Source organism: Scleropages formosus, chromosome 3 (assembly GCF_900964775.1).
Source record: "Scleropages formosus chromosome 3, fSclFor1.1, whole genome shotgun sequence".
Taxonomy (NCBI): Eukaryota; Metazoa; Chordata; class Actinopteri; order Osteoglossiformes; family Osteoglossidae; genus Scleropages; species Scleropages formosus.
Window position 1 is genome coordinate 3,487,324 of NC_041808.1, and position 21,824 is coordinate 3,509,147.

At 51.3% G+C, this 21,824-nt stretch overlaps 1 protein-coding gene across 4 annotated transcripts; it reads right to left on the reverse strand.

Moving 5' to 3' along the window:
* Positions 1 to 220: 220 nt before the first annotated feature.
* On the reverse strand, positions 221 to 6,794 carry sfxn2 (sideroflexin 2). Of its 4 annotated transcripts, none has more exons than XM_029250655.1 (12): positions 6,561 to 6,733; positions 5,411 to 5,591; positions 4,662 to 4,832; positions 4,485 to 4,583; positions 4,181 to 4,256; positions 3,788 to 3,873; positions 3,317 to 3,377; positions 2,928 to 2,994; positions 2,397 to 2,446; positions 2,010 to 2,059; positions 1,403 to 1,450; positions 1,172 to 1,271 (listed from the first exon to the last, which is right to left on the reverse strand). In XM_029250655.1, exons 2-12 carry the CDS (start codon positions 5,563 to 5,565, stop codon positions 1,172 to 1,174), a joined length of 963 nt encoding a protein of 320 aa, XP_029106488.1. In that variant the 5' UTR covers positions 5,566 to 5,591; positions 6,561 to 6,733. The 4 variants fall into 4 exon arrangements, with proteins under 4 accessions (XP_029106485.1, XP_029106488.1, XP_029106487.1 ...); XM_029250654.1 differs by having other exon boundaries at positions 5,411 to 5,596; positions 6,561 to 6,639; XM_029250652.1 differs by lacking the exon at positions 4,181 to 4,256 and having other exon boundaries at positions 221 to 1,271; positions 5,411 to 5,596; positions 6,561 to 6,794.
* Between the last annotated feature and the right edge of the window lie 15,030 nt (positions 6,795 to 21,824).

The window sequence follows — 21,824 nt, forward strand, 5'->3', positions numbered from 1 at the left end:
AACCCACGCAGACATGGGGAGAACACCCAAACTCCACACAGACTGAGCAGGGATCAAACCCACGTCCTCTCGCACCACCCCAGCGCCGTGAGACAGCAGCGCTACTTGCTGTGCCACTGTTTTCCACCATCAAGCCGACCTGAAGCACCAGCTAAAGTCATGTCATCGTGAAACACTGCAACAGGAGAACCAGCCTGCAATGACCACTCAGGAACCAAAGTTGTGTTTCCAGCTCTTTTTTTTTTTTCCTCCTTTTCCTTTGACAGAGATGGTCTTTCGTTTGACCAGGAGACCCAGAAAGGCACCGCAGTCACACTTCTCTGCTCACAGTGTAGAAGAACCTCATGATCTCCATTTAAATGTTCCCAAATGACAGCAGGAATGAGCACATCAGTCCTGGCAGATGCCGCAGTCGTCTCTCTCCTGTCGGCTGTCCAAGGTGAGAGCGCCCCACTGGAAGGCAAAGTCACCGCGGGGGTCCCGATGCTATAACCACACTATGTAAATTTAATGCAACGATGCTCATGGCACATGAACCACCAAAGCTCACCCAAACTTGGACCCGATGTTGAGCACAACCAAATGCAGAGGATCTGAGTCCCTTGTGTACTTCTGGGGGGCTGGTCTCTCTTCCTCGGCTCCTCAGCACCCCGACATCTAATATCAATACTAGCAATTTGTATAAACTGTTCCTATGCCCCGGTTAACTATGTTTTACCACATTTCGAAACAAGAAAAATTTCTCGAGCCTACAGTCAGCCATCACGGCCACTAGGGGGAGCACGTCCGAGGAGCTTCCATCAGGAGCGCCGCACACCGACTGCTCTCCACCTTCCAGTATTTTCCATTTTTCTGGCAAATACAGTCCAGCTTGTACACAGCAGTCTTGTAAGTGCAAAGAGAAACGGTTCACAAACCGTAAAGGAGCAAACTGTGGCAAAGTAAAGAAAAAGCTATACAAAAAAAAACATGATCGAAATACATTTTTCTTTTTTAACATTACCCACTGGATTTTTTGTCAAAGAGAGACAGTCAACTAAGACACTTAACCTCACTGAGAGAGCCCTGCCGACGAAAGCTAAGGTTTGGTCACGTAGGCGGCCAATTTTGTAGGCAGTGGTGTTGGCATATCCTGCACGGCATGCTGGGAATGGAGATCACTGGGGTGGAGTCAAAGCCCTTTGTTGAAGTACACGTAGCGGACGGCGTCTCCATGCTGGGAAACGATGGCGTCTCGCAGTTCAGGCTCCAACTTGGACACGGCCATAGAGCTGAAAACCGAAAATGGGAGGAGTGGTTTGGCGGTCGGTTCAGCGGTTCTTGTTCGGTGAGGGAGGACAAAGGTCATGAGAGCATAAGCAAAAAATTGAGGAATGTGCTGAGAGGACACTGGGATGCTTACCATCTCTGAGGGAACAAGGAGCAGGCAGCGGGAACCATGAACACGAGGCTGGACGGGGACACATTGGACATAGAAGGAAAAAAAGGAGGGAAAAGGAGGAAAAAAGGAGGGAAAACATTTTCATCATTTGCACATTCGTGAAACCAATCACACTTCTTAGAATGAGCCTGTTTGTTAAAAGTGGTGAAAATCAACAGTGAATTTGTAAATTAAATTTTATTTCCCCTCTGCGAACTGTCCTCTAGCTACGGTCACGAAGAGGGCGAAGCGGTGATGCACTGCAGTTACTGAGTGGTCCTGAGCAAAAAGCTCCAGGTTTGGATCCCTAACGTCGCTCTGAGACGAGGTTCGAGGTGCCAAAGCTGGACTTCTTCACGGGACGCACACGAGCGAGGCGTAAAAGCTGCCACTTGTGAAAATCACCCAGCATCAGGGAGTCTTCAGCAACTACACCGTACGTTTGTTCCACCGCGTAGTGCTTTGGGAACGCAAAGCAAAAAACAAAAAGTCGCCAGCAGGCTACACAAATTGCTTGCTTTACGCAACGAGCGCTTGAAGGCATCGTCACACCGAGGAAGCAGGGAGGACGGCAGACGCGTTTACTCACAACACTCCCACCATCATCACTTGCAAAGGCCCGTGGAGGAACGTGATTCTCTGCGGAACAAACAAACATGACCGTGTCACCGTGGGAGGAGTCAAAGCTCACTTCCAGGGATGACCGCGACAGGACAGGAACCGGACGGATCCCCCGCGTAGGCCCCGGGTAGTCCTGCTCGGCTTGGTTTCAACCTTGCGCTTCACCGTGGCTGATTCCGGAAGCTTCTGCAGGGTTCTAACACCCTGATCAGAAAGGGTTCTTGGCCCGGGAGCCAACATGGGCACCAGATTAAATGTCAACTCATGTGGTAAATCCCCCGAGGCAGCCGCTCCCTCCCACCTCCCGTGCAAATAAACGTGGGAAATGCGTCACATGTCGGCGTCGCAGACTCACCTGCATGAACCTGTACTTCTCCAGCCTCTGCATTATAATGGGCAGGATGACTGCAAGAGGACACAAAGAGAGAGGAGCATCACTAGGTGGGTGGGTCACTGGGTCCCGTCCCCTTGCACATTTCCACATGGGGGAGGGGATCCATATCCAGATAGGACCCAGGACAAAAAAGGGTTCTGGATTCATTCCTACAACTACTCAGACATTACGTAATCCCAACACCAAACGTGCTATTGTTTAAAAACGACATAATATCCCCTGTGAGGTGTACAGGACTCAAAATCGGAGCATGTACAGCGAGGGAGGCAGGGATACGAAAACGTCCTCCGGAGTGGACAAAAACGAACAAATCTTAGGAGGATGTAAAATAAACATCAATGTCCTGAAACAAGAGTGCGCAAAAAAAAAAAAAAAATCAATTAAAGACGGTGCGTTTGCGTGCACAGGCCCGTTCCCGCTCGTCAAGAGCTCTGGGGCATTCCCAGCATGCCTTGCTCCACCCCGCCCCAGTCACGAAGTCGTCGCGCTTACTCATTCCTGGAGCCGCCATGGTGACGCGAGAGATTACCACTTGCGTGATGCCCTTGACGGCAGCTTTCTGCAATATCGAGAGCGGGATCCCACCGTTATGACAGGTGCAGCCGGTCGTAAATGATAAACCGAAAACAGAACTGATAGCGATAAGCAGACTTTATACATAGAAACTTTCTTTTTTTTTTTTTTTTGGCCAAGCCAAGGTTGGGCTTTTTCCTTGTTAATAAAAAAAAAAAAGCTGAAAAAAGTCACATATTAATCACTTAACAGCGGCAGATATAAGGACTAACGTTATTCCCAGGGAGAATGCCTTTTTAACCTTCTGCGCGAGTTCCCTGTTGCTATGGTGATCCCTTCGTGTGATGCGACGTCCCTCGTACGCTTACCTGAGAGTGTCCCAGCCTGTTCCCGTTTTCATCCGTGATGGCGATGCCGTTGAGGATCTCCCTGGATATGGACGGTGAACAGTGGGATACGGTTAAAAGTCAGCACCGAGTCTCAAAGTTCATGTTCTAAATGAAGATGAACCCTAGGACCGTCGGCTTCCCGTAACCTCCAAGCCTCCCTGTGCCAGAGCGCGGCACGCAATCCCCAATCCCTTGCAGAAAAGCCAGACAGGCACTGAGGCTCTCTCCTTCTGAGCCAATCAGGAGTTTTGTGGGAGGAGCTTTATATTACGAAGCTCTTCCGCAACAACCAATCAGATTACTAATAATCAAAGATCAGGCCTCACGCGGCAATTACTTCCAAAAGGAGTCAACGGTCTTCATCCTTAGACTTCGCCCACCATTACCACTGACATCACCCACAGCCACGCCCCCCGAACCGCAGGCCAGCCAATGAGAACGGCGACTCACTGTTGCCGCATCATGGGAATGTTCACGCAGTTGGCCGCCGCCACTGCGGCAAAAGGCACCCAGCGGGCCACTAGCGGAGGAGCTCTCTGTGGAAAGACACGGAGCCACACTGAGCAGTGCGAGAACTTCTGACGAGCACCATGTGATCCGGAATAGGAAGTGACATCACAGGGGCCGGAAACCTGATCCCAAGAGGCGCGGAGGAGAAGCGGACACCCCACCACATGGAGCCTGGTACAAATACCTTCCCGAACCACGTTCAGCCCATTCTCTACTCTCCCGTGAAAATCAGGAGGTCGGATGAGTCATGCGTCCAGCAGCAAAAAGGCTCCGATGGAGATGTGATGGAAGGGGAGCAGGTGGAGGAGAGCAAAGGTGATGGAAGAACGATACCTTGGTGTAGAGGTTCAGTCCCACAGCGGTGGCGAGCGCCGTGCTGGTGGCAGTGACATAAGCAACTCCGATCTGCCTGAGGGTAGGGTAGGGTAGGGTAGGCGAGGCGAGAGAGAGATAGATAGATATCTCAGCTGTGTGGGTCTGGAACTCAAACTGAACGGGAACACGCTCCAGATGTCACGCCCTCCAACTCCTTTACACTTGCCGCACGAACATGAGGGAGATGCTTCATAAACTCTTATCCGCCGGGAGTTACAAGGCGGCGAGAGAGAGAGAGAGAGGAGACGGAAGGAAGACCTACTTGGGCGTGATGGGCGAGGCGGCGTTGCGGTTGGTGTAGTTCACCAGGGCGTTGAAGGACTGGTTCACCCACTGCCAGAACACCACGGCCGGCACGGTCCTGCGGGGGAGGGGGGGGACAAGGTTCAGCAGGGCCTCAACGCCAGGCGGAGCGGGAGCGGCGCCCCCGGCAGCTCACCTGTAGAACTGCAGCATGAAGCCCGTGATGGCCATCCCCCCCGGCACCTGGAAGGACATCCTGCCGATCAGGTTCATGCGGTCGCCCGTGTCGGGGTGGAAGGCCGAGTCGTACAGCTTTTTGGCGTAGTACAGCTGCTCCTTGGTGGTGCCTGGGGGTAAAGTGCCGGCCCTGAGGGGGTGTGTGCCGCACACACACACAGTCAGATGGAATGATATTAGGTTGGTGTGGCTGAATCTGAAGCCAAAATGTTTTTTGATTAGAGCAAAACAGCACAGAGAAGAGCATGAAGGGTTTGAATGAATGAATGAATGAATGAATGAAAAAATTTGATTGATCCCAAAGAAAACTGTGAAAAGAGGACGAAGACGGCGGGCCTTGACGCTAACTTCTGTCCGATTGTCCTGGACAGGAACGTGCTTTACGTTTCACAGGTAGAGCTGTTCTGATACCGGTCCGACGGAGAGTCGCAAGGTAAATCAAGGTAAAATGCTAAATTCGATGCCAAGAGCCTCATGTGCACTTTTCATGTACTTTTATATTGACGGTTTATTCTGCGAAATTTATTTCTGGATTATATCAGCGTTGAGTTCGCGTCCATTGAAGGATATTTTCAATCTGGACATCTATTCGTTCTTGTTTCCGTGTCCCGGAATGGGACGGGCACGGTGGGGAACGAACCCGTCCCGTAGACGGGCGAACCCGCGAAAGCAGAGTCGGGCGCCGGAGCGCGTCTGGTCGGCTCGAACCTGCAGCTCTCCACGAGCGCCTTGGCCTCGTCCAGCCGGGCGTCGGGCAGCAGCGCCGTGCGGCAGTCCGTGATGCTGAAGAAGTGCCAGAGCCTCCCCATGAAGGTGCCCTGGTCCCAGCGGGGGGCGTCGATGTCGAAGCCGCCGAGCTCCATCGCCTCTCGTCCTCGATCCCGTGACCCTGTGCTGCCGACGGAGCACACGGCGGACGCTTTGGTTAGAGGTCAGAGGTCGCCCTTGGAACCACCCAGGTGAGGGAGAGAGAGCAGACAGCGGGGTGTTAAAATTTAACAGGGAAAGAGGCGAGCAGGTCGTCCAGGGGAGAGGAGGGGCTTTAGTGGTGGTGCTCGGGTCGGGTGGGGGGTCGGTGTCCTCAAACGCTGTGGTGCAGGAGCGCTGTAAACCCAGTTACCACTTGTTAACCCCCCCGCAGGTTGAAGTAACGTGAGCCCCCCCAACACCAGCAAAGTTAATCGTGTGCTCGAACCCGGGTCCGTTGATCCCAGAGATGGTAGCCTAACCCTAACACAACCCCCCAACACGGACTCCTGGAAGCAGTACAGCCCCACACCGAGGACGTCAGCAATACGATACCAGATGGGCGTCTTCTGGGCCGTTACACCAGGAATTCAAACCCATCCCGCCCCCCAGGACTCACCCACAGAACCAGCTGGTGCTGCCAGCTGTCAGAGCCGCACCTGGTTGCCACAGACAGACGGAGAAGCTGATTCAGGAGCTCACCTGTAGCCCACTGCCTTTACCTATTCAATCATTCCGGGGGGGGGGTGTTCAGCGCGTGCTGGCGGGGGGGGGGTCAACTGCCCGGAGAAAGGCCCCAACCCACCAGCAGAGCTGCACGGTCACACAACTTGTCACACAACAACGACAACTTGTCTCACACACGGCGACCACGTGACCTTCCTAAGTTAACGTAACACGCCGCGGCACGAGCCCGATCGCAGTGCACGCGCTTCAGGGAACTCCGGCACCGGTACCTGCACCCCCTCACACCCTGTGCGACTGACTGTTACACAGTGTTACACACTCTCTCGCGGGAGCGCGTGTCGCGGCACTTCCGCACTCGCACGTCGACACGCACGCAGTGCAGCGCGCGCACGACGCAGGAGAGCTGCACGCGGAAACGACGTACCTTCACGCGGCGCGGTCCGGGCTGCGATCTGCAGAGCGATCCGAAGTGCGCGTGATGGACACGGACCGCCAGGTGCGCGCTCCCTGCCCAACCTGCCCCCCGAGGCCGGCGCGCGCGGAGCTGCTGGGAAGGCGCACGTGGCACTTCCAGCGCCAATGGCGCGCGTGAGGCGGATCCCCGAAGAGGGGGAGGGGCGTGGGCGCGCGCGCGCGCGTTCATTCAAGCGTGGCTGCAGCGAGGCGACAGATAAGTAGAGTAAAAATAATGTAAACGCGGCTCTCTCGGCCAAACTTCGACTCGAGAAGTAGTGAAATACAGTCCACGTCCTGTTTTTGGTAGATTTTCAGATGGTGTCGTCGTCGTCATCATCATCATCATCATTATTAATTATCCAAATAAATAAATTCAAAATGAAAGCCTGTTCACGTTGGACATGCTCTTCTGTGGTGTGTGTTCTGTGTGTGTATGTTGTGTTCTCCTTCACCTCTCCAGCTCTCCAGCATCTCCGGCGTCTTCATCACATCGAGCTCCAAGGATGAAGGATGATGGAGGGGTGAATGATGATGGAGGATGGATGAATTGTGATCATAAAGGAGGTTCTTCTCCTTACGCTATGCTGCCCACACCATGTTAAACTAGTTAACCTAGTTAAGTAGTGATTCTCCACCTGATGACTGATGGATGCACACAAACGACCCTCAGTTGGCGACACGATTTGAAGAACAAACACCGTGTGTTCATGTAAACGTCAGTGGAAGAAGAAAACGTGATGTGAGATTGGTGGAAAGATTAATGTTCAGTGTCATATTCATCTCCATTTCATGCACAACCTCCATCATCTCCATGTCCTCCACAGTCTCCATCATCTCTATCTCTTCCACAGTCTCTATCTTCTCTATTTCCTCCGCAAATTCCATCACCTCCATTATCTCCACCACGTGCACTACCTCTGTCATCTCAAAGTCTTCCACTGTGTCCATCTCCTCCACAATTTTCATCATCTCTAATGCCTCCACATTCTTTATCAGCTCCCTCATTTCTGTAATCTCTATCACCTCCACCATCTCCATCATTTCCATCTCCCCCACAACTTCCATCATCTCAACCTCCTCCACAATTTCCATCAACTCCATCATCTCCATCCCCTTCACAAAATCCATCATTTCTGTCTCCTCTACAATCTCCATCATCTCAATGTCCTTCACTATCTCCATAATCCCTAACTCTTCCACAGTGTCCATCACCTCCACCATCTCCATCTCCACAATCTCCATCATCTCTAACGCCTCCACATTCCCCATCACCTCCATTATCTCAATCTGCTCTACTATATCCATCTTATCTATCATCTTCATCTCCTCCACAATCTCCATCATCTCAATGTCCTCCACTATCTCTATCATCCCTAACACTCCCACAGTGTCCATCATGTCCATCATCTCCGTCTGCTCCACAGTCTCCATCATCTTAATCTCCTCCACAATTTCCATCAACTCCATCATCTCTATCTCCTCCACTATCTCCGTCATCTCTAACTCCTCCACATTCTCCATCATCTCCATCTCCTCAAAAATCTCCATCATCTCCATCTCCTCCACTACCTCCATCAACTCTATCTCCTGCACAATGTCCATCACCTCCATTGCCTCCATCACTTCCATTATCTCCATCTTCTCTGCAATTTCCATCACCTCCATCATCTCCATCCCTTCCACAATCTTCATTATTTCCATCTCTTCGATAATCTCCATCATCTCCATCTCCTCTACTACCTCCATCACCTCCTTCATCTCAATCATTTCCGACACCTCCATCATCTCCATGTCCTCCATCACTTCCGTCATCTCCACCTCTTCTACCATCTCCATTACCTCCATAATCTCTATCTCCTCCACAATCCCTATCATCTCCATTTCCCGCATCACATCCATCAGCTCCATCTCCTCTTTCATCTCCATTTCCATTTTCATCCTCTCCATCTTCATCTCTGTCGTATCTCACCTGTATTGGACTCATGGGTCACTAATTACTACTAGTTACTACTTCATGGCAATAGTGTAGTAACCCTAACCTGTAACCAATCTGGTGTTACCAACCTGTGTAATATATGTACACTATCCCTGTGGTATAATATACAGTATGTAAACTACCCCAGTGGCATAATACACAACCCCTATTTCATAATACATGTTTACTTAACAAATAGCATATGTTTACATACATTACACTGCTATGTTGTAATACATGCAAACTACCCCTGTGATATAATACATGTAAACTACTATGGTGTAATATATGTAAAGTACCCCTGTGGTAAGAGTTGTTACCCATAATCTACCCCTGAGAAACACAATCCGTCAGAGGAAAATCTGGGGACTTGAGCCCCGATAATTCATCTTCCTGCATAACTTTTTGCCACAATTGACAGGATTACATGTATGTTACATGGGACACGGAGCATGTCGTTGAATCACACGCCTCCTAAGGTAACCGTGTCCTCACATGTCAAGCGCAAAGGGGGTGGTGTGTGACAGTACTGTGGGAAGGACCACTGTGTGCGATGGGTTTGCTTTCGATGGCTAATTTTGGTCTGAAAAACTCATTTGCATAATTATCCCTGTCCTGTGAGCGAAGATGACGAGACAGCGGCTCTAGGGTTCAGCACACTGCACCACAAACATGGGACGAGCGCGGTAACTTTGCTCACCGAGGGCGGGCCGCAAGATCACATCTCCAAAGTACCACGCAGCGACAGGTCTGCACCCTGATCTACTCATCCCTTTTACCTCGGTGTGCGGCGAAAAAGTCGCTGGAGAAAACGGCATTGCGGGGAACCGGTGTGTGACCTTTGAGCGGCTCCCTCGTTGCCTCACCACCTCTTAATCCCAAATCCAGCTTTGTACGCATGTAAAATACGGGAAATTATAAACTGACTGTGATGTCATACGTAGCTTGTTGTCAGTAACAGTGAGGTTTTACTCTGTTTTACACTGTTTTTCTCCAGGCTGCTGTACAGATTAAAGGTGGCAATGTATGATCAAAGTGAAGAGGTGATATGTTAAGAAGAAAAAAGAGAGCGGCGATGGTCATACGTACAGCTAAACCATGGGAAAGAAGTCCACAAAGTTGTGCTGTTGGAGTGGGCGCTTGGTGACTCGTTGCCTGGCGACAGGCTGCTTGGTGACAGGGCCTGTTGTTAATCCAGCGGCCTCCGACTTGACAACCAGGATAACAGCACCCTGCTCACACTGCTGCCCTGAGTCACATCACACACACACACACACACAGCCCCACTGAAGCTACTGGCTGCCGATGATATTATCCCCAAATTGCACCGGTACACTTCACACAGGTACAAGCGGCCGGAGTGGAAAACCCTGCTATTTTACCATGCAATCACTCCATTGTGACACTGGGACTGAGGGTGGCCATGTTTAACCTGGTAAAAGTAGGCAGCATCACGCCGGTGAACCCAGACCTACCGGCTGCACCCAGGACCGGGGGCTCTGAGAGTGGGGTCGCCGCTCGCTGCGGCAAAGTCGCCGGTCAAAAAGAGCGCTGAAATTCTCACTGATGACAGAACAAAGGGAGATACCGCGTTTTGGCTGTATTTTGTCCCTTTTTTGCCTGTACAGTACATTCACATTTACATGTACACACTTATCTGACACTCTTTACCAAAGCAAAGCTCAAGGCGAGTTGTGTAGTGATTGCAGCTGCTGCTTTTGGGTTGCAAGTTCAAATCCCCCCTCCTGCTGTCATACCCTTGAGCAAGGTATTTATGTCGAACTGCTCCAGTAAAAACTGTATGAAAGGGTACATAACAGAGTACCTTAACGCTGCAAGCAGCTTTGGAGAAAAGCGTCAGCTAAATAAATAACCGTACATGTCGGTACGGTTCATGCACAGCAAAGCGGGGGGAAACATTGCACTTTGGTTCTTCTCGGTTGCACGGATGCTCAGAGGCATGCAGTTGCGATAGTTCCGGAGTAGTTTGTGCCCCACGGGGTCGGGAGGAAGGGCAGTCATGGTGTCCTCCGAGGAGCCTCTCCAATGGAGATATCCTTCGCCCAAGGATGAGGTGCATTCTGTTAGAACACATTTAGGGACCTTAAACATGTGCTTCAGCCAGGACAGTCTTTGCTGAGGCTGCTTTTAAAATATACAGATATATTCCTTCAATGAAGCTGACATTTATCTCCATAGCAGTTTACAATGTTAATCTACTTACAGTTATTTACCCATTTATACAGATGGGTAATTTCACTGGAGCAATTCAGGGTAAGTAGCTTTTCACAGGCACTACAGACAAAGGTAGGAATCGAAGCTACAACCTTTGGGGTTGAAAGGCAGCAGCTCTAACCACTATGTTACCAGCTGCCCTATTTGGACCTCTGAGACCTAAGAGGAGGCCAGTTTGAGAAGAATGGTAAAAATATTGTAATATTATAATGTCCTATATCCAGTACATACTCACACACACATCATCTGAAACCATCTGTCCCATACAGGGTCGCGGGGAGCCGGAGCCTAACCCGGCAACACAGGTCGTAAGGCTGGAGGGGGAGGGGACACACCCAGGACGGGACGCCGGTCCATCGCAAGGCACCCCAAGCGGGACTCGAACCCCAGACCCACCGGAGAGCAGGACTCCAATAGTCAGTGTATTATACTGTAATATAGACCCTTAGGTGAGGTGTGGGGCCAAATGTCCCTTCTGCCCCTCCCACCTCCCCCCTGCATATTTTTCCTTTTTTTCTTTTCATTTTCCCTCCCCCATATATATTGTATTTTTTCAGCCTCTTACTTTCAGCAGAATTCACATTACTATTATTATTATTATTATTTTTGCTCAATTTTTCGCTCCCCATTGCTAGCGCTGGCGAAGACGCCGAAGGCTGAACACGAAAATGATGTCGCCTGACAGCGTGTGAAAAGGGAGAGACCTCCAGCGGGACACGAGTCGGTTTCATGAGCGACGTCCTCACACACGCACCTGAGGTTGTATAAAAAACCCACTCCGTGGTTAGATGCCAGTGACACGTTTTTTGACAGGAAATCCAGCTTTATTGATGGTGTTTATTTAGAAACCCGCTGCTCGCATTCCTTTGGCCTCCCTCCCGTGTCCTTTTACCGCACAGTGCTTTTACCACCTTTGTTCCAAATAGCTCAGGTGTATCATACAGTGGGGGGTGTAATGTGGCAGGACTAACTGGTCTATTGTGAATGTGTAAGATGCCGTTCAGGTGGTAAATAGCATTGGAGCAGTTTTTTTTATTCATTTATACATTCACGTTGCCTCGAGATAAAACAAATCCATACTTGCTTAAAAATTGAACATAAAACAATAGACATTCAGGGCAGGACATTAAAATGCTACATGCCATATAAACGGTCCATTAAAATAACGGAAGTAAAGGGTACAAAGCAAAGAAAAATATGATGTGTACTTCTTTAAAACAGAATAATAGACATTCAGCACAAGGCATTCGGGACAAAACCATCACCAGAATATGGATGACCTACGAGGTGAAATCTCCTCTGCGAGAAAAATTAACATTTATACTCATATGAATTCTGGACACCTTGCTGGACATCAGACTGTTGGCTTGGTGTAAACACTGCCATTCTATTGGCTCAGTATAATCTCTGCCCTCCTACTGGTTTGGTGTAATCACTGCTGTCCTATTGATTTGACATAATCTCTGACATTCTATTGGCTTAACATATTGTCTGCTGCCCTTTTGGCTCAATGCAGTTTCTGCCATCCTATTGGCTCCCTGTAATCACTGCTATCTTATTGATCTGTCATAATCTGTAGCATCCTATTGGCTCAGTGTTCTTTCTGCTATCCTATTGGCTCAATGTATTGTCTTCTGCCCTTTTGGCTCAATGCAGTGTCTGCCATCCTATTGGCTCAATGTAATCACTGCAATCCTATTGGCTCAATGCATTGTCTGTTATCCTATTGGCTTGGTGGAATCACTGCTATCCTATTGATCTGCCATAATCTTTGGCATAATCTTTTGGCTCAATCTAATCACTGCTATCCTACTGGCTCTATGCGTTGTCTGTCATCGTATTGGCTCGGTGTAATCACTGCTGCCCTATTGATCTGGTGTAATCTCTGGCATTCTATTGGCTCAGCGTTCTTTCTGCTATCCTATTGGCTCAATGCATTGGCTGTTATCTTATTGGCTTGGTGGAATCACTGCTATCCTATTGATCTGGTGTAATCTCTGGCATTCTATTGGCTCAGCGTTCTTTCTGCTATCCTATTGGCTCAATGTATTGTCTGCTATCCTCCTGGCTTGGTGTAATCACTGCTATCCTATTGACTCTGCATAATAACTGCCATCCTATTGGCTCGGTGTAATTACTGCCACCCTACTGGCTCCCTGGTGCAACATGCTCAAGGATCTTTTAAGTGGGTTTTCCTCAAACCCGGGTGCTGTGGGCTCTGTACCATTTGACTTCCTTTTGCTCCCCAAAAGCGGGGCGATGGGTGTGCCCCTACACCGCCAAGCTTGGGTAGCTATGTAGCTATGGCAACTCCTGCGCAACATCCCTCTCATGCCGACACACACCTGTGCAACTTTGATCCGTTTGGTCTTTCCTCCCGCTTTTCTTTTCATCTTGTGTCTTACGTATTTTTCTTTTTTCGCCTCGCCCTGTATCCTATTTAGCCGGAGTGCTGCGATGCCTTCGCGGTGTGCCTGTGAAAGGGTAAAAATAGATGGTGAAATGAATAAATACCTTTTAAGCAGATGCCTTGCTTTGATGTGCGCCTCTGTTTGTTTGTGAATGTTAATGTGCCTGCAGACTCTTATGTGCCTCTTGGCACGGGATTCAAAGCGCTGCCGGGGCTCCGCGCGTCGGCCGAGCAGCCTGACGACAGAAGGCGAAGGGACCTTTCGGGACGACTTTTAATGTTTGCGAGGAGAACGAGATTTTCCTCACCGTCTCCACCTCGGATTCGGCGTTACCTGCAATTCCCTCCCTTTTCACACCATCGCCAAAATCACCGGGGTCTTCCGAGGCTCACGGGCGAAGACTGACAGCGAGATGCCACAAAGGTTAGAGAAGAGGGTCTTCTGAAGGTCAGCGATGGTTTCGACGCCGGAGGGATCCTGCTGATCACAGTCCGCCGATCCGCACGGGGTCCCTCGCGCGGCCCCGCTCGTAGGGAACGAGAGCCAGTACTAAGAGCTCCGCCTCCTAGTTTTGTATGGAGAAAAATGGACCGAACCCCCTCCCTCTTTAGCCCGCTGGCGGATGTCTCGTCGACGCCTCATTTCCATTTACAAGTCATCGGCACCGCACACATTGCCTGCACTCCTCCCACGTAGTTACCGAACCACGACTGGTTAGTTCTCGAACCGAAGCGTCCTTGAATCCGTGATCCTACACCACCTCGGTAAAGTACAGTAATTACACAGTGGCCCTCCGAGCTAAAAAAAAAATCCCACAGCCGCTGAAGGGTGACTCGCTTCACTCCTACGGGGGCCGGTAAGTGAGTTAGGCCTCGGATCTAGGACGTGACCTCTGACCTCCTCTCATTGGCTGCTGCTGGGAGAATTTAATGCCAGACTCCGCCCACTTCCCGTCACAAAGCCAAACCCACATGGGGGCCGTTCCTGTTTGCCTCTCGGGGGGGGCGGGGCTTTCTTCAGGGTACAGCAGGAAGTGGTAGGTCATTAACTAACTCCCGAACCTCGAACTCGACCGCCTAGGTCATCACACTTTCGCACTTTACATTATTTATTTTTTAGGAGGGTATTTTCCGAAGCTACTTACTTATTTTATATTTTACCGTTCCACATCTGGGAGGGGACGCTGCCCTGGAGCCGCGCCCGCCGCCCTCTCATCACATGTCCGGCTCCTTATCTGCCACAGCCTGGACGTGTACCGCGGTACACTTTGGAGGCAAAAGATTTGTTAGTCGGTTAAGAAACGCTTCTAAGGCCCACATCTCAGTTAGAGAAGCAGAGATGACCGCCATGCTGCGGTAAAGTACCACGGTGTCTCACAGCAGTGACATTGTGCCACGGAGCTCTTACAGAGCGGGACGGAAGGACAGGCATCGCAGATTGTGCGGTAGACCCTGGTCTTACAAACACCCCTCTTTCCACCACGATCCACACAGAAAGAGCCCGTCCGCACGCAGTCGATCACACGCGGTCATCCACGACACGGTCATTCACACATGTGTGCGCACCCTGCGACACACTCTGACCCAACAAGCATCCAATGTGTTCTGACATCATAACCGTGCTTTGGGTTTTTTTTTTTTTTTTGTTTTATGGGTGTCTTACCCAGGCTGACCCAGAAGGTGGGATAGCGGTTAACGCTGCTGCCTTTGGACTCCAATGACCCGGCTTTAAATCCCATCTCCTATCTTAATACCCTTGATCTGGACATGAACCCTAATTAAAATAGAGTATACAGTAAAAATATTACTCTGCGGTATAAATGGGTAAATCAGTGTAAGTAGCTGAACGTTGTAAGTTGCTTTGTAGATACATGTCTGCTGAAGAAACGCATGTAAAAAAATCACAAAACCTTTAAATTCTTCAGACGCGGTTTTGGGTGCTGGATGATGGGCTTATAAACAGCAGTGTAAAGGTAAGTAATTTTTTAATTTTTGGTGGCCTAGGAGCGCCACCGCGCACAGGATTTTCACGCTTCCCCGAGGAGGGGCATCTCGAGCCATCAGCAGCGGGGACACGTGGGTAGAATGCAGGGGAGGAGCTGGATGCCGCTCGGAATGTTCTAGAAGGGTCCGGCTCCACAGCCCTGGTCCTCGCGCTTGAGGAAGGGCGAGAGCTCCGCCGGCTGTTCTCGCTCATCGTCCCGCGTGTCAATCACGCCGCCGCTGCAGCTCCCTCTCCCGCTGCCTGCGAGCGCTAATAAAAAGCACGCGGTCGCAGGGGCGTAGGACTGGCGCAGGGGAGACGCCATTATGCACCCAGCCAGACACAAAGGCCCCTTAGCTGAAGCGCGGTCGAACCCCACCCCCCGCCCACCTCTGGGGGTAATGGGTGGCCCGGGCAGGGACAGGAGGACGCACTCGTGGCTCGGGAGAAGGAGAAGAAGACCTCCGGCCCACACGGCGTTCCACGTGCCTGTGAAAGGCAACCGAGGACCCCGGGAATCAAACGCGCTAAGACCGCGGACAGCGGCCGCGTTCGACGCAGCCGAAAACGTCACCGCCGCTCAGCCGGACGTACGTGTCGAAAGCGGTTATTAAAGCGGTCGAGGCTCTGTTGTGTCGTTTTTCTTTTTCCTACTCAAAGGTACAAGAGCAGAACCACCTCCCTCCACGAAGCAGTCCAGCTCCTCGCTCACCGTCCCCTCCCACACATTCCGGATATGGGGTCGCTGTTTATTTAAGTGATTGACTTGGTACGGTAGATTCTTGCGTGTGCGCGCGCGTGTGTGTGTGTGTGTGTGTGTGTGTGTGTGAGAGATCTGAGCACCTCTTTTATCTTCACTAATACCGGAACCCATATTTAATGCATCTGCGTGCGTCAGCATACTCCGCCGTGTCAGCGTGCGTTTGTGGACGCGCGCTCTCATCCCGTCTCGACTCTTTGTGAGTGTGTCGCTGCGTGTTTGTCGGGGGGAGCGCTCGAGTGCCGCTTCCTGTTTGCGCATTCCTCTCTGCGTGGGTGTGTGTGTGTGTGTGGGTGTGCGTGGCTGTGTGAGAGCGCCGCTGTCCACCTCTTCGGAGATACGAACACCTCCGCGCGTGTCGGCCTTCGCTCGAGGCATGCGCGCGAGGGGGGCGGAGCCTGGTGGCCCCGACAGCTGTGCGTTGCCGTGGCACCCCCCCACCCCGAACCCGGGTGAAGGTGTTTTATGGCCCCGGTTCTTTCCGTCGGGAATCCGGCAGCTGTTGCGCAGCTGCTGTTTGCTCAGAGCTGCCCCAGGGAGGCCTGGAGCTCAGCGCCCAGCTCCCCCCCGGCCCCACCCCGGACCCACCCCGGCCCCACCCCCACATGCCAGGATTTCGTTTGAAAAGCTCCCCTGCTAATCAAAGACAGCGGCGGCCCCGGCGCAGCGCGTCGAATTCAAAACGAGGGCCCTACCTGTCAGTTTGAGCCTCCGTAATGAGTAAATGGAGACGGCGAGGGAGCGAGGGAGGAGGCGGAGGGCCTCGGTGTGCGGCTACCGCATTGTTCTCCGAGCACCACGGTGCCGCCGGCGTGAGAACAGGGTGCGAACGAGGCGCCCGATCGTACTCTTTCCTGCTTTATTTTATCGTACGCTAGCAGAAGCGGCAGGCCAGGAGCCAGTGCGGCTGTAAGCTGCCGTTCGGCCGACGACGGGAATCCGCCGCATTCTACCAGCTCGCGTCCAGGGACCCCACAGGGCTACGGGGGAATCGGACAGAAAGTTATTCCCCGAGCAGGAACAGCTCCCAACACTTTTGCTCTGATCGATAGAGAAGGTGACAAGAAGGACCCGGGGTGGACTGTGGTGCCAGTATGCCCCAGGCTCTTTCCCTCCAAAATGTGCAAAAATTTCCCTCCGAACTCAGCGCCCGACACGATGCGTTTTAAACTACTGCTAAACCACGTGTCTCACGGAGAAGCTGAACACGAGGAAACTTTCCGAGGAGATGCCTGGAAATTCTGCAGTTATGTTTCTGAGATGTAGCTGCGAAGTTCTAGTCCCGTTAAATTTGTGACTCAGCATCTTTTTCCCCTCGTTTGTAGGCCTTAAAAATTTCAGAGGCCCCAGGCTCTGTGCCTGCAGTGCCTCATGGCAAACCCAGAAGTGGAAGTAACACGGGAACATACGGTTGGTCGTGGGGCAAGCGGAACCTCTTTGTGGACGGCTGCAAAGACTAGAACGTTTCCCCCAAAGCCATACTATGGTTCCACACGACTTGTGGCTCTTTGTACGGTTCCGCTGTCTGCTGAGGACTGAGGTCAGCTCTACCTTCATCATGTGGTCAAGAAGTTCACGTAGACCTGGCGTGGACTCCGTAGATTTCCGTTCGACACCCGCAGTCCATGCGGACATAGGCTCTCGTGCCAACAGCGATGAACCTCAATCTACTCAGCAGAGGGACATAGGAAAAGCACTGGACCGCATGGGCTTCTCCACCACGGACAGGAAAACCTTCTGGACTCGCTGCGTTGTCTCATTTGTGTCTCTCCAGTTCGCAGTCATACGTTTGCGTCTGGAAGGATCTGAAAATACATAATTCAGCAGGCAGCCAAGTGGTTGAGGATCTGGCCCCGTGCCAAAGAGGCGGAGGTCGAAGGCAGAGGAGGGAAAAATCCGTCTCCGTAGGTGCAGAACGGGGTGTGAGCCGGACCTCCGGAACGACCGAGCGGCACGCGAGCCGAGGGCTGAGCGTTCGGGCCTCTGGGCGGCGGTGAAAACGCAGCAGCTCATCGCTTTTCTCTCTTATCTCATATCTCTTCACGTCCAGTCCTTTGTGTGTACGTTTCTGTGGTGTGTGTGTGTGTGCGTGTGTGTGTGTGTGTGTTCAAGGGAGACGTGCAGTGAACATACAGAGGCGCTAAGATCAGAGCGAGAGGCAGTGCTGCTTCGCACCGGAGCTTCTCTCTAATGAGATTTCCCCTCCAAAAAAACTGCATGACCAAAAAACTTTGCCTTTTATCAGCATTCGCTGGCAGCGCGCAGAACACACACACACACACACACACACACACACACACACACAAACACACACACACATCTCCACGTTTCTCCAGGTGTCGTTTCTTTACGTCTCGTTTGTGCCTCGTTCCGATTGGGCCGCTCGCTTCGTCTCCGGGTCACACGCAGTCGTGCGCCTCCGTTCTGCTGACTCCGTTTGCAGGAGAGCGGTGGGAAACGGCACAGAAAGGGGGGAGGTGGAGAGAGAGAGAGGAGAGAATGGGGGGGAGAAAGAGAGAGAGGTTGTTGGGGGAGGGAGGTGAAGAGAGAGAGAGAGAATGGAGAGAGAGAGATAGAGAGGTAGTGGGGGAGAGAGGTAGCGAGAGAGTGGAGAAGAGAGAGAGAGAGAAAGAGAGAGAGGTGGGGGGGGAGGTGAAGAAAGAGAGAGAGAGAGAGAGAGAGAGAGAGGTAGAAAGAGAGAAAGGCTAGTGAGTAGTCGAGGAACAATTCCCAGCATGACTCACAGGTGTCCCTGTCATCCTGCTGGACAGAGGGGGCAGGCGAGCCGGGGGGGCCGGGGAGGGGGCCGGGGGATCGAGTTGCACCAGGCCGCACCTGCTGACGATTTGGGTCACGGGGTTCCCAGCATCTCCGCTGACTCACAGGCAGAGCCGGGAGCCCTGTCATCTGCCGTCCCGCCCTCCGTCTCGAGCCAGGAAGAGGAGGGTCGCTCGGGGCGGGACGGGGGCAACAAAACAAGAACAACATTTTTACTCCAGAGTGCCAGACGGCGCAACAAAAAAACAGAGCACGGCCCCAAGTTCCGGAACTTTCCGCCCCCTCCCGTTCCAGGCTGTTCTCTGAGGTTCCGCTCCAGCGGCAGGACACGTGGTTTCCGCCGGGCCGTGCGGCCCGTTTGTGTGGACGTTACCTTTGAGTTACCAGAAAAAAAAACTCGACCGTTGGAATTAAAGACGGCGACGAGTCGGTGAGCCGTGAACCAGCGACCGTTAAAAAACTCGACATCGACTTTCCGATGCCTTTGCCGTCTGGCCCGTCGCTTTTGCTCACGAGCGGCGAGTTTCCCGGCTACGGATGCCTGTCGTGTTCCGCACATATTTCTCAGAACGATATAAACAGAAATATGCCGTGCCGCACACACGCACACGCACACGCGCACACACACACACACACACACACACACACACACACACACACCCAAAAAAGAGGAAACAAATTCAGCTCCAGAGATGTGAAGATTTTTTTAAAGAGAGTAAGAAAAAAAGTACCGTGGTGCTCGGTCTCACCAACCTCACGCGTCTCAGACGCCTTTTGATAAATTTCTAATGGCGACGGCACACAATTAATTCCCTTTGATACAATCAGAAAAAGCCGAGATGCATTTGCCGCATCACCGTATTCATAAAGACTGTACCACTGTCACAACTTATGCTGCATTTGAAGCGACAAATAATTATTTGTTGCATTAAATTTTATATAATAATCTCCCAAAACTCCCTCCCCTGGAAAAAAAAAAAACAAAAAACGCCCTGTCTGTGCCGGAGGGCTGAGCTCCTTCTCTGATCAGATTGACATCTAAAAGGAGTTACTGTCTGGTAGCTAATTTTAGGAACAGGAATTCACACACACACACACGCACACACACACGCACGCACAGAGCTAAAGCAGAAAATTCCCCCCAGGTAACAACCGTTCCCATCATCCGTCTCCTTCCCCTTCCTCCCAACCTCCGAACCGAGAAGCTGATCTGGAGGACGACTGTAAGAACGATTTCATGGTCCCGATGAGAGAAGCCTTTTGAAATATGACCGCAGTTGTGAAGAACCATCGTAGAGGAAGAGGAACTCCTCGCTAGAGGAGGGACGAACGGTGAGCGAGGACAGCCCGCGTCTCGCATCCGGACGTCTGAGGGCCCAGGGCGTGGAGCGGACGTGGTCCCTAGGAAAGGAGAGCTGAAGCCAGAAGAAACCTAGAGGGACGTTCAACTGAGGACACGTCACTGGAGAAGGTTGAACCCGTGGGCACCTAGGGTCCATCGACACAGCCCACGGGTTCAACCTTCTCCTGGGTCCGGTGTGAGCAACCTTCCAAACCCTCTTGGTTCCCACATCTCCAGCATCCCTCACGCTCACCGTGTGCCGTCCCAGTTGACCCCGATGAGTCATCGGGCTCCTCACGCGTTGGGTCTTCAACGGAACTCCATGGCGTTGAACTCATCGCGGTGTTTATGCCTTTAAAACTCGCAGAGTTCCGCTTGGGTTTTCTCCAAGCTGCACTCCCTCGGCGAAAGCGCCGCCCTCGCAGCTCTAATGACTAACATTTAATCTTTGAGTCAAGTTGGAACCAACAGCTAAAAACTGAAATCGGCGCCCGAGATGATGCTCAAGTGACTAATCTCCCTTGTAGCCAAGTCGGGAAACTGATCAACAGCTCTACCTCGGCGACCGTGTCCGAGGCCTCCCTCCACCCAACTGCTGACGTCGCTTTGGTTTCTAAGGAGACAAAAGCTACTCATTGAGCATTTTTATTCGTCTCTTTAAGTGACCAGTACAGTAAGAGAAAAAAAAATTGAGACAGAAATTCTGTGGAACTAAAACTCCATAACCATCATTTATATTATGGAAGCCAGTGGTTACAGCTTCTACCTTTGGTCTCAATGGTTGCAGGTTCAGTTCCCACCTCTGGCTGTATTACCCTTAAGCAAGGTACTTACCCTGAATCACCCAGTTGTATAAATAGGTAAGTAATTATAAGTTGCTTTGGGGAAAAATGGTCAGCTAAATGAATAAATGCCCATGGAGCTGACCCTTGCCAATTTACAAGGTTGTACCTACAGCTGTATAATTTTACTGGAGCAATTTAGGGTAAGTACCTTGCTCAAGGGCACTACAACCAGAAGAGGGATTTGAACCCATGACCTTTGGGCCCAAAGGCAGCTGCTCCAGCTACTATACCATGAGCTGCGACTACTCTACACTTAATCCCAGAATTTGAAGGCATTTCCTAAATTTCTTTCTTCAGCCTCTCCATTGATCATGTGGTTTAGCATTAAAACGGTTCAAAGTGCATCGTGTCAATCAACAAAACTCGATTTTTTGTTTCGCATTTCAAACCCAGGGCCACAAACTCCAAAATCCAACCGTCCAACATAAACATTTGTGTTACGTTACATGAGTAGCTGTGCAAAGGACTGATCCGAGCAGCATCATTAACATTTACACCTTATGTGAACTTAAGAGATGATGGGCAAAGCGAGTCCAGAGGAGACGAGTTTTAAAACCCTTTTTAAATGTGGACAAAGATTCAGCAGTTCTGAGTGAGAGGGGGAGGGGGAGGTCGTTCCGCCTCAACGGAGCCAGAACTGAGAACCTCTGCACTTTACCTTTCGTGTGTGGGACCACCAAGCAAGCAGATGTGGAAGAGCATAGCGGTCTGGTTGGGGTGTAGCGGCCGATCAAGTCCTTTAGATATTTGTGAGCAGTTCTACTGATGCTTTTGAAGGCCATAACCAGGGTCTTAAATTTGATCTGGGCAGTTATAGGAAGCCAGTGCGGAAAAACGAGTAGAGGAGATACATGGGAACGCTTCGGCAAGTCAAACACAACAAAAGAAACGTGTCCAACAAAC